The sequence below is a fragment of the Geotrypetes seraphini genome, chromosome 8 (assembly GCF_902459505.1).
Source record: "Geotrypetes seraphini chromosome 8, aGeoSer1.1, whole genome shotgun sequence".
Classification (NCBI taxonomy): Eukaryota; Metazoa; Chordata; class Amphibia; order Gymnophiona; family Dermophiidae; genus Geotrypetes; species Geotrypetes seraphini.
In genome coordinates this window covers 122,171,304-122,184,491 of record NC_047091.1, presented here as the reverse complement: position 1 = coordinate 122,184,491, position 13,188 = coordinate 122,171,304, and the positions used below count along the sequence as shown (strand labels likewise).

Genomic DNA, 13,188 nt, shown 5'->3' with positions numbered 1-13,188 from the left:
CTAGATCAGGGGTTCTCAGTACACAGCAAGCCAATCAGATTTTCAGGACAGCCAAAATGAATAATGCATGAGATAAATTTGCATACAATGGAGGCAGCATGTTCATTGAGGATATCTTGAAAATCAGACTTGCTTGGTGTGTTCTGAGGACTGGGTTGAGAATCCCTGATCTAGACGGGGATATCACCAAAAGTAAATGATTTAGATAGGATGTGCAGCTGGCTTGAGGCCAGGCTTGGGGTTTCAGTCCACCTTTGGGTGTTGTGAGAGTTTGCAAATTGAACATGTCAGGCCGACTTGCTTATTTGCATTAGAATTCAAGGAGATGTTGTCCCATCCCCATCCCCTTTTCAGAAAAGGGCCATTTCTAAAATTAAACATCGGCTCTGCATTTATTTCTGAATCCACCACCCCTCAATTTGATTCTTGGTTTCTTACACAGACATACAGCAGATTAAGATGGGAAAGGGGTGAGGGGAGGAGGCAAAAGCAAAATATGTTTAGTCAGACAACGTCAGCATATACAATATACATTTTAGAGAACAGACACCTTCGATGTGGTGTTCATAGTAACAAAAAGTCTATCTTGTGGGACATACATGAAAATATACTAACCCCATCTTTCCAGTGTTTCTTGGGAGATTTTGCTTTTTACTAAAGTCCTGACTTCCCCCAGGAAGGTGAAGACATCCCCACAGCTGTCCCTCTCCCCATGTGCCATGAGCTTAAGGAGTTACAACACCTGTGTGCCAAATTTATGAGAGAGTGCAGTAGTAGTTCTGAACAGATGGGAGAGAGGTTCAGTCATGTGATTAATTCATGGCAGTGTCTCCTGCAGACAAAACATTTTGGCCCCAGACTGCTTTACTCTGGTTGCTGCCCACTCCTTTGCATACCTTCCAAGTGCCCTGTTGGATGGAAGAACTGGCACTAACATTTTCAACTTTCTGCATTTTCCTGGAGTGTCTATCTTAATTAGTACCCGTGAGTATATTTAACTGTTCAGTCTCCAGCAAAATTCCTAAAAATCTCCCAAAGAGCTCTGACAGCCTTTGATTGAGACATTCTGGGCTCTCTATCATCTTAAGTTTAGAAAGCCTTATTTCTATTGAGAAAAGAGTGTGCGTGTGTGTTGGGAAGGGTGGTTCCTAAATTTTGAAGCCTCTCCACCTACAGAAATTAGGAGTCATGCATCAGCAGTCAGTCACTCACAGCCTCAGTCTACTGGGGCTCTTTATCAAAAGATATCACTTGAAAGATCTGTAGCCATGAGATTTTGCTGAGCAATTACTGTGGGTATGTAATCCTTGTTCTTGTGGACCTTCTTGTTCCCTTGGAAGATGCCAGATGCATGTTTTTTGTTAATTTACTCATTACTGTCTTCCAGGTATTTAAGCTTGGTCTCATTAGCTCCTCTTGAGATTTAACAAAGGAAGGACTGAATGGGGGGGAATGAAAAGTGGTCTTCATGTCCACTAGGGCTTTGTCACCTTAAAGGATTGCTTCTTCTTCCCCATAGGTCCCAGCTGCCTCCACAGCTCCAGAAGGATGACTGCAGATGTCAGTGCTATGACAGATACAACCACCCAGATCACGATTGACTCTGTATCTGATGCAGACACAAGAAAAAGATCAGTCAGGCAGTAGCATTTTGAATCACCAAGTAAACTATGTCGATGAGAATAACCTTGCTCTTTTGTGCAATTATTTTTGTAAATGAATACATTTAGAATGGACAAATAATAAGGCCAGACAAAGGTAGAAAGACAATCGCATAATTCAAAAAGAAAACTGGTCATCCATGCCCCTATTTGTGCATAGGAACTAAAGTATCATGTTGAGCCCAGCATCTTATCTTGCAATCACTCCCCACTGCTTCCTTTCTGCTCTGAGCATGCGCGAGAAGTCCCGGCATGCTCAGAGCAGGAAAGAAACAGTGGGGAGTGGCAGCACTGTAGTTATTTGGCTGGTGGTGTTTGATATCCCTGCCAGTAAAGGAAAAAGGGGATGCTGGAATTCTGAAGGGGTCCTGAGCCCAAGCCCGTCCACCACCACAATGGCTATGCCTCTAGTTTGTTGGTTTGCTCTAGCACCTCTCAGATTCATACTGATTTGTTTCAGTTCATCCAAATCATCATCTATAAAAGATGGCTCTAGTAAAGGTATCTCCCCAGCATTCTCCACAGAGAACTAAAAATACAGAGTTTACCATATCAAGAAAATATGCCCATTATTTCTGTATCAGCTTAAGTAATAACTCAGTGCTTATAAAACACATTTCTAGTGCAATAAGAACATCAATCTTGACCTGTGGGTTTTAGCCCCCTTTGACTGGGAAGTATGTAGAGAGCCTTATTTACATTTTCTTCTGCTCTGCCAAGGCTGTGCTGAACCTCCTCAGTCTTACATTCTACACTTGAAGTTGTAGGAGCTTGTCTATTCTGCTCGTGTTTCTTTTTTTTTGCTTGGGTATTCATCTGATCGCAAGGCTTTTGGTACTGCAGAGGCTTATGGTTTTCTGGGACATCTCTGGCTGTGAGAAGATACAGGCTCTCAGGGTAGAGGTATGTAGCCTCTTACTTTGCAAGATTCCTAACACTAACAGTTTTGAGGCTCAGGGACCATTCCCTTTGAAGCAAGCTTGCCCCAGGTTTGTCCACAGTGGTCCCCATGATGGTTTTGCACCAGGTTCGGGGTCGACTGCTTTCCTCCACAACGTTGTACAGGTTCCGGTGGGGGTCTGAGGGTCCATCCATACATGGGGACTGGACGGAAATCCAAAGAAGCAAGCCATTTGGATACTCCTAGGCTTTTCTGAGGCAGAAATCTCTTATCTCAGTCTGGAGGTTCAGTGATCAGCAGTTCCCAGCACAACTATGGCACAGTAAGGCAGTTATAGCCTATGAGAAAAATTGATCTGTTTCTGAGGCTAGGGACAGGGTTCCCCACCAATAAAAACCCCTTCCTTGCTTTTTTTTTTTTTTTTAATGTATTCGTATTTAGCCTCAATGGGCTGTTTTAAGTGCTAAAATCACTATTCCGGTGGCCATTTTGGATTTCCTGATTTTGTTTTAAAAGCCTCTATCTGCCCCATTTTTTCTCAGAACTGGTGTAAATGAACACTCCAGGTGGGGATACTTCAGATTCATATCAAATTTGTGGTGGATGCCTAATAGAAGGTTGTCCTTGCACTACGTACTGCATGGCACATGAGGGGGGGGGGCGGGAGCTATGGGCTTTGCATCCCCTAATCCCTCTTGAGTGATGGGAGCCCAAATGAGTCATTTTCTGGACCAAAAAAAAGGCTGGCTGGAGCTTGGAAAGGGAGAGATTGCATCCCTGGAAAAGTGCAGCCGCGTGCTGGCAGACAAATCCCAAAGGGCACTCCGGGAGTCTGCCAGGACTCTCCAGGCAACCTGGGCAGTGTTTCACTCCCAAATTTATCTATTTGCAATAAGGTATTTTTAAGCTACAGAAACCGGCCACACCTCTTGGGAGTCTTGGGAGGAATCGCATCAGGGTTGTTCCCTTCTAAGGGTTCAGGGACCTCTCAGCGGAGTCATGCAGAAGTGTCCTCACTTGCACATGGTTTGGAACAGGACTCGGATGCCTAGGGTTCAGAGTCTATGCCTTTGCTTTCCCAGTCAGAATTCTCTGTGGATCACTCAGCATCTCAGCTAGGGGGGCAGCCCTGGATCTGGGAGGACTCAACAGTGCGCAAGATGTTTAAGCTATCTGTGTTGCAGGGAAGCATCACATAATCTCTCCAGGAGTTAAAGTTGGAACCACCTTAGACCTCTACTACTCAGTGCTCGCTCATAAGCAGCACTACGGTACAGGCGACATGCTTATATTACTAAGATACTGGGAGGTTCCTGAGAGTCCCTTAAGAGTAGCTAAGTCCATGGCAAAGCTCTACCCAATGGATGCAGAGTTCCAACAGTTGTTTAATACACCAAAGGTTGATTCACTGGTGGTGCAGGTTATTAAACATACCTCCTTTCCCAGTAAAAGTGGAATGTCCTGAAGGACTCCTAGGACTGCAGCTTGGCTTTTGTCATCGGGAGACAATTTGAGGCCATATTTGGCCATCATGGAATAGAAATCCCAAATGTAATGTAATGTAATGTAATTTGTTGCCAGAGCATGCCACTCCAGAATTAGCCAGGTGGTGGATTCGGACTACAGCTTAAGTCTCCAGTTCGATCTTCCCGCCTCACAGAAAGTTCTTAAGGTTCTGGAGCAACATTTCCAGTTCTTTGCCCTCCCATTTGGGCTAGGTACTACATGTACTTCAATATAAACCAATCTGAATATATGGGGTGGGAAAAAACATCGCATGACTTACTCTCAGATGTGCCTCCCACGAGATAGGGGTAGTTATGGGTTGCTGAATATACACTGGTATGCCCTGGCCTGCCAGATGCGACATATTAACGACTGGTTTAGAGGCACCTCCTATTTTACTGCTAATCGACTAGAATTGTCTCTGTAAACCCCTTACCACATTAGTAGTTTTTTGTATTCCACTGCTGCACTATTCTATCCCCTGGTGGCATTATATTCTGTTTTTGCCCCGACGTATGTAAAAGTGCTAGGCTCTCCTCTGTATTTTCTCCATATTTACAATTCAAGGCAATTGTGATTTTTTACCAGGCGTCCAAACTGAGACCTTCAGGCGCTGGTCTGTTCCGGGATTAAAGTTCATATTCCAGCTGTTCAATGAAGCAAGCTTGGCATCTTTTTCCTCTTTACAAAACATGTTTGATTTGCCAGCTAGGGACATTTTTGCATACTACCAAGTTCGACATTATGTCCACTCCCTGCCAACCGACCACTTGGTGGAAGATTGCAGAGGCCATATCAAAACTTTTTAGTTTCTCCGCTCAACAGTTGATACCACTTCGATTTCATCATGTGGGCATACGGGGACGCACAACCAGGCCCTAATTTAGACGTTTATGGGCAGAGGACCTGCAGTGTACCCTGACAGCATTGCAGATATAGCAAGTGCTAAAATCCATGAGATGGGTATCTGCTAATGTTACACATTGGGAACTACAATTAAAGTTTGTACTACGTCTGTTTATATCCCCCATACGAGCTTATCGAATGGGCATTACTCTAGTGCACACTTGTCCTAAATGCTCTTGTGTTAATGCCTCTTTGGACCACATGTTCTGGTCTTGCCCACAAATTCCCAGTTTTGGCAAAGCTCGGGACACTACACTACATCTCTGTGGGGCCAATGTTGGACGCCGGCCTCACGAGCACTTTATGGACATTATATCATTGCACCACCAAAACCTAAAGGACTGACCGCTTTTCTTGCACAGGTGATGCTCCTTGGTAAGAAAGCTATTTTGCTCAACTGGTTGTCCCCTGAACCTCAGTCTTATGCCCAATGGAGATCGTTGATGATTGTACATGCCTCCCTGGAGCGTAGACAACTTGGAGATCTGGATTCTAAGCTTGGAAAATGATTTTGCTCTATCTGGGAACACTTTTGGATGGACCTTAATCCACGCGCCCGCAGTAGACTTTTGAATTTATTATTTGCCTTTTTCTCTCTCTCCTTGTGGCTCTTGTGTTGATGATGGTGTGTTGTTTTGTGGGAATGGGGGATGGGGGGATGGTTAGGGTAATGCTGTATTTTGTGCACATTATTGAGAACCTTGTTGCTTGTTTTTGTATTATCTGCTAGCACTTTATAGAAAAATTTTAATAAAAATATTTACACATAAACCAATCTGAATATAAACCGAGGTGACCCTTCCCCCCCACCAAACGGAGTAAAAAAGGTTGACTCGAATATAAACTGGGAGTTTATATTCAAGTGCCCTGCCCTGCCAGACTTTGCCCCCAGCCCCTCTCCCTCACTTCCTCCCCTGCCATGGCTGCCATGAATTCTTGTGACAATCTCACGAAACTGCAGGAACTCACAAGGTTGCAATGAGAACTCGCAGCAACCATTTCAGGTGACTGCTCTGCATGGGGCAGGAGCATAGGAAGATCACTCCTGCCCTGGTTCACTGCTGGACCACCAGGGATAGGCTTTTTAAAAGTCTGGGAGGGAAGTGGGATGTGTCAAAGTTGACCGGGACAAGAGGCAGGAGGGATCCCTTCTGACCCGGCCCACTACTGGATCACCAGAGCTTATGCAGATCCAGGGAGGCCTGCAACAGATTCGGGAGGGGGGTTGAGGTGGGCATTGACCCGAATATAAACTGAGACCCCAATTTTTTGGCCCCAAAATCTTGGTTTATATTCAAGTATGTACAGTATATAGGAACTAGAGAATGACACGGTGACGGTTTACCCGCGGCCACCGCATTTAAGCCGCGGGTCACCGCCGAAAACGGGGAAGAAAACTAGCAGTCGCTGCGGTGACGGGGACAAGGCCATTCACCGACCGCGGAAACGGTGAACAGGTTTGTCCCCGCGGGCCAATGTACCCCCTTCTAGGAACCGCTATTTACCTGTGTTTCACCGTGCTCCTCATTTGTCAGATCAACCCTTCCTGCCAATCGCAGCAGAAGGGTACCCAACCCCTCCTGCCGGTCCTTCCAATGGCCTCCCCTAAGATCGCCGGCAGGAGGGTACCCAACCCCTCCTGCTGGACCCCCCCCCCAACGAACCCTCCCACCCCGGAACCCCCTTAGTCTTACTTTCCAAGTTGGACCGGACAGCTCCTCGCTCGTCTGGCCAGCAGGCCTGCCTCCGTCCAAATGAGGCGGGCCCGCCCCTCCCCTCCCCTGCCTAACCCACAGGATCCTAGGGCCTGATTGGCCCAAGCACCTAAGGCCCCTCCTATAGCGGGAGTGGCTTTAGGTGCCTAGACCAATCAGGCCCTAGGATCCTGTGGGTTGGGCAGGGTAGGGGCGGGCCCGCCTCATTTGGACGGAGGCAAGCCTGCTGGCCATACGTGTGAGGAGCCGTCCGGTCCAACTTGGAAAGTAAGACTAAGGGGGTTCCGGGGTGGGAGGGTTCGTTGGGGGGGGGTCCAGCAGGAGGGGTTGGGTACCCTCCTGCCGGCGATCTTAGGGGAGGCCATTGGGAGGACCGGCAGGAGGGTTTGGGTACCCTTCTGCTGCGATTGTCGGGAGGGCCGTTGGGGGGGTCTACAGGAGGGGTTGGGTGCCCTCCTGCCGTGATCGCTGGAGGGAGGGGAGACTTGCAGCCGTAGCCGCGGTCACTATGCTAATCACGGCAGCATTTAAAGTACATGTCGTGTTTGTTTTTGCATTGCTAGCCCCAGGGGTGGTGGAAGATTAGTGATTGAAAAACTGTATGAAAAATAACTATTTTAAATTTAGTGATCAAAATGTGTCAGTTTTGAGAATTTATATTAATTAATTTTTTCTCTGCGTGTTTTGTTTTTGTATAGTTATTAACTAATATTTAACTAAGTTTTAAAGTTTTAAAGTTTTAAAGAATGTTTCCTTTATACGTAAATAAAGAAAAGTGAATGGGATTGCAGTGGCGGTGACGGGGCGGTGAATGGGGTGGCAGTGGCGGTGACGGGGCGGTGAAGAGGATGGTGAGACGGGGACGGGGCGGTGACGGGGATGGTGAGACGGGGACGGGGCGGTGACGGGGATGGTGAGACGGGGACGGGGCGGTGACGGGGACCAATTTTTTCACCGTGTCATTCTCTAATAGGAACATCAGTTTTGACGCCTGCCCTATTAGTCGATTCACCTGCTTTCTCTCTCTAGCCATGTCTGCACGATCAGACTTTGTGTTTCCCTCCACCATCATTCAAGGTCAGGAAGGAGAAGGAATTTCTTTACAAATGTGTTACATTTGTAAATTGAGCAACTCCAGCACTGTTGGTGCAAGTTGCACACAGATAGGTGGCATGTTGGTTTCCACCTCTTTATGCATTACAAATTGTTAAGATGTGTTTTTAATTCATGTTGTCCTTGTTGAACAGAACAGACTTGTTGTTTTGGGTAGAATCCCTGTATCCCCTCTCTTCTGTCCACACTCTAGGGCTGATCAACTGCTTTGATACAGACAGAGGAGATTCAGCACAGCCCAGAGTGATGGGAGGCAGAGCAGAAGAAAAGGTATATGAGGCTCTCTAAACACTTTGCAGTCAAAGGGGGCTAAAACCCACATGTCAAGACTGATGTTCCTATATATTAGAAAGAAGATTAATGAGGTAAGTACCTAATCTTCCCGTCTTAACACAGCATGAGAATTTTGTGTTCTTTGTATGATTTTACAATACTCTATCTCTAGTGATACTGGAGAAGTGTAAGTGATGCAGTATGAATTAGGAAAGGAAGAAGCTATTGGTAATTGTTTTTCTAGATTAGATGCAAGGCCTTCCCTTGGAGTCTGAAGTCCAAAGGAGAGTCAAAAAGAAACCAATCAGTCATTAAGATGGAAGGAAAACAAAACCAGTATGGTAGAGGAAAGTTTGTTGGGAATTGATAACTCAATGTGGCCATGTGTTTATATAATCCATTATTTTCTATTTCTATAATTGTTTTATCTATTGATATTTTATATGTATATCTATTTTTAGAATTTGTACCCCTGATGCTGGCATCTGCTAAAACATGGTCACATTGGGTTATCATTTGTCAGTGAACTTTCCTCTGCCATCCTGGTGGACTCATTGTTTTTGGTTTTCTTCCACTCAGTTCCCACTGGAGTCCTTCATACCTCCTTGTTACTGAATGAACAGCACAAGATAAAAAGGGCCCCTAGTCATGAAGAAAGGGCGGGAACAGCATTTCCAGGAACTCCATCAGTGGCAATAAACTTACTTTTTGGAATTATTTTTGTTGGAACAGAGTCAGCAGTAACAGACTCAATTGTGAGGCTTCCTTTGGTAGTAATGGGCTCAGCTCTAGTATCAGATTCAGTTATATTCTTTTCGGCAGTAACAGATTTGGTTGTGGAGTTCTCTTCGGCAGTAACAGATTTGATTATGAAGTTTATTTCAGCAGTAACAGATTTGGTTGTGGAGTTCTCTTCGACAGTAACAGATTTGGTTGTGGATTTCTTTTCGGCAGTGACAGATTTGGTTGTGGAGTTTTCTTCGGCAGTAACAGATTTGGTTGTGGATTTCTTTTCGGCAGTGACAGATTTGGTTGTGGAGTTCTCTTCGGCAGTAACAGATTTGGTTGTGGATTTCTCTTCAGCAGTGACAGATTTGGTTGTGGAGTTCTCTTCGACAGTAACAGATTTGGTTGTGGATTTCTTTTCGGCAGTGACAGATTTGGTTGTGGAGTTTTCTTCGGCAGTAACAGATTTGGTTGTGGATTTCTTTTCGGCAGTGACAGATTTGGTTGTGGAGTTCTCTTCGGCAGTAACAGATTTGGTTGTGGATTTCTCTTCAGCAGTGACAGATTTGGTTGTGGAGTTCTCTTCGGCAGTAACAGATTTGGTTGTGGATTTCTCTTCGGCAGTAACAGATTCGGTTGTGGATTTCTCTTCGTCAGTAACAGATTTGGTTGTGGCGTTCTCTTCGTCTGTAACAGATTCGGTTGTGGAGGTCCCTTTAGTACTGATGCGCTTGGCTATGGCAGTTTCAAGGTTTTCTTTAGTAATGTCAGCTGCTGTTGTGGAGTTGTAATTATAACCAGCTGTAAAATAAAAATACATTTTAATTATAGGTTCCACAGTTCTGTGTAAGAATAAATTATTTTCTTCCTTCACAGTGTTTTTCATTTCTTTTCTTAGAAGACCTTCCCAAAGACTGAAGCCAGAGCTCCCAGCTAGAGAATGACACGGTGGCGGTTTACCCGCGGCCACCGCATTTTAGCCGCGGGTCACCCGCCGAAAATGGGGAAGAAAACTAGCAGTCGCTGCGGCGACGGGGACAAGGCCATTCACCGCCCGCGGGGCGGTGAATGGTCTTGTCCCCGCAGTGAGGCATGAAGGATCGTGCGGTCCCCGCAGCTCACACCCGCCTGCCCAATCGATTCTAGTGTTTAGCCAGCTCTCTCCCTTCTCCTCACCTTAGTTTGTAGATTTTCTTTTTCGACGACCCGCACGCTATCAGAGAGCCGTGCACGCGCGGCTGCTCAGTTTTCAATCTTCTGCTCTTGCAGCAGAGCAGAAGATTGAACACTGAGCAGCCGCGCGTGCGCGGCTCTCTGATAGCGTGCGGGTCGCTGAAAAAGAAAATCTACAAACTAAGGTGAGGAGAAGGGAGAGAGCTGGCTAAACACTAGGATCGATTGGGCAGGCGGGTGTGAGCTGCGGGGACCGTGCGATCGCTAGTGTTCCCGGCTCAAATTGGAAGGAGGGAGTGAAAGGGAAAAGGATTCTGGGCCAAGGGGATGAAGACGGAAAGAAAAACCCACAGCAGGAAAGAAAGGGAAGGACTGGCAGGTGAGCCAGATGCTAGAAGCAGGGGGGGGGGAAGAAAGAGGGAAAAAAGCTAGATGGGGTTGAAAAGAAGAGACACACTGGTATGGAAGAGGAAGATAGGGGAAATCTGGACACAGGAAGGTAACAGAAAGAGGGGAAATTATGTGCATGGGGCATAGGGACAGAGACATAAAGGGGACATGCCATGGGGATGGTATATGGACACAGGGGGGGGCAATGACAGATACATAGGGGAGATATTAGAAATGGAGAAAATAGGAGCACAGAAGCGAGATGGTTTGTGGGGATGGGACAGGGACCGAGCTTGCAGGCTCCAGTGGCTTGCACAAATTACATTGTAACGTGCCATGAAAATAAGAGGAAGGAAGGTAGATAGGCCACGCGAGAGGAGCTGAAGGATAGTAGAAAGGAACAGATGGTAAAGGAGGGAGGGAAGGGTGGTGGTGGAAAGGAATAGGACAGACATTGAAGGAGGGTGGAGAGGAACAGACCCCGAAGGGAAATGTGGAAGACAGAGTGGTAAGAAGACAGATGCCAGGCTATGCAGGAGCGGAGGGAAGAAGATGGGTGCTAGACCAATTGGGGGGGGGGTTAAGGGAGAGGCACAGTAACAGCAAATGGAAGACGCAGAGAGAAGACACACAGTGGATGGAAAGAATTCAATGAGAAGATGTGGAAAGCAGAAACCAGACAACAAAGGTAGAAAAAAAAATTATATTTATTTATTTATTTTTTGCTTTAGGATAAAATAGTATATTAGTTGTGTTGATAAAAATTTATAAACAAAGCCCTGCCAGCTGAACATCTCTTTCTCTAGTTCAGCAGCAGGAACTTTGATTTATAAGAAAGGAATAAGCTAAATATTACAGTACTAAGGCTTATATGGATGCAGCGGGGACGGTGACGGGGCGGTGAATGGGATGGCAGTGGTGGTGACGGTGACGGGGCGGTGAAGGGAACGGCGGTGACGGGGCGGTGCAGAGGATGGTGGGCCGGTGACGGGGCGGTGACGGGGACATATTTTTTCCCCGTGTCATTGTCTACTCCCAGCTCCTACCTCAAAATGCTTAGCAGTGCAGAGCTTACATGAAACTTGTAAAGGAGACAGAAATTTCTAGATGTTATCAGCCAAGTGAACATTCATTGTAAACAAGGGTTTTAAACTTCAGAGGGAAGAGGACTGGACCCTAAAACCCATCAACAGGTTGTGCCGCCTCCTGCTTGGACCCAAAGCAGTTGCTCTTGTTGATTTGTCCTGAGATGTAAGTTCAAAACTCCTCTCTATTGTTCCCCCCTTTGTGTAAGAGTCATTTTATCTTTCTATCTTGTAGTCACAGATTCTGACCCTGAGGTCACATTTTTCCTATTTCTCTGAGACAGAGTTGAAAAAACGGCGTTTGCTGTTTTAGTACAGTCTTTCCAGGCAATAAATTAAATGCAAACAGGAAAGGAAGTAAGTGAGAGCTTTATGCAGAAATCTATTGTAGGTGGAAGTGCGTAGTTGGTGAGATATCTGCAAGCATTTTTATGGCTACATAATGCAGAAAAATGCTTCACCCAAAATAAAATGGTGTGACCTGCTAGGGGTCAGCCTTCTAAATAAGGCAATGTCTACTGCCTTATTTGGTAGCCTGACCCCTAGTGGTGCTTCGGAATGCACTGCTAGGGGTCAGGCACCACCATTTGAAATGATGGCAGAGGTTGAGTGGTCATTGCTCCTGCCTTTCAACGTTCCTCTGATTTAGCTTTTAATAATCATTTAAAAACTTCCTTAATTAATACTTTGCCAATAATTTTTTTTAATGTTAGTCTCATTATTGTTTTCTTGTTTTAAAACTTGTAAACAGCTTTGGCCTCATTTTCAGGGGGAAAAATGGTCTATAAGTGCCAAAATTAGATTAAATTTTTCAGATGGGTGGGGAGAGGGTACAAAACACTACCAGGGCTTGATTTATTTATGTCAAGGTGGGGGTCAAGTTAGGAGGGAACTGCTAGACTACCAGGGCTTTTATAAAGTTGTGTGGTGGGTGGTGGGAGTGAAGACCCAACCTGATGGCTTTTTGTTTTAATGTCTCCCTTCATGTCAGTGCCTGAGTCAGTCAATCACTGCTCATGCACTGACAGGAAAGGAGGCATTTTAGCCATGAGCTGCGGATTATTGCCATAATGTTCACTGCCTTTTCTTGACGGTGCACACTTTTTAATGTGACAGTAATTTGCATGCTTATTGATCACTGCAAACCACACGTCCACTAATGACTACTGTTAGTTGTTAACAGTGCTAATTGCTAATGTTGTTAAAATTACAGTAAAACACAGTTCTATCAGTATAGAGGGGCACAGTGGTGCAGTGGATAGCACCATGGACTTCTAGTTCAGTGTTCTTCAACCTTTTTACACCTAAGGACCGGCGGAAAGAATTATTTTGTGGACCAGCAAACTACTAAGACTGAAATAAAAAACCCCATCTCCGCGAGCTCAGTCCCTACAAACCATCTGATCCCATCCGCACAAGCCTCAAATAGTTATGATTTTATAGTGAACATATTTTATTAAAGTATAAAAAGAAACAATATTCTCTACAATTGTCATTTTATAAATACAAATAATACAGAGCAAAGGATCAAAAAAAACCCTGTCTCCCTTCCCCTTCACATATATCCCCTCTACTATCAAGAAAACTGAATAAGCCAAATTATTATAGAATGCTACACAGAAATATCATGCTAACAGAATACCGCAGTCACACATGACAGGAATTGTGTTAGGGGAGTGCAACTAGGGCAACTTCCCCCTGGTTAGAGAGAGCCCTAAGCCAGCTGGAAGTTAAAGAAG

General features: G+C 45.4%; 1 protein-coding gene across 2 annotated transcripts in view; it reads right to left on the bottom strand.

Annotated features, from left to right (window-relative positions):
* Nucleotides 1–93: 93 nt before the first annotated feature.
* Nucleotides 94–13,188, bottom strand: part of MADCAM1 (mucosal vascular addressin cell adhesion molecule 1) — a 31,352-nt gene continuing 18,257 nt past the window's right edge. Inside the window, exons 5-6 of one of the 2 annotated variants that reach the window (XM_033955589.1) lie at nucleotides 8,781–9,602; nucleotides 94–1,609 (exon numbers count right to left, since the gene is read on the bottom strand). In XM_033955589.1, the coding sequence (XP_033811480.1) occupies nucleotides 1,476–1,609; nucleotides 8,781–9,602 (956 nt within the window). In that variant the 3' untranslated portion in view covers nucleotides 94–1,475. The remainder of the gene's footprint in view (nucleotides 1,610–8,780; nucleotides 9,603–13,188) is intronic. The other variant, XM_033955590.1, reaches the window with a different exon arrangement.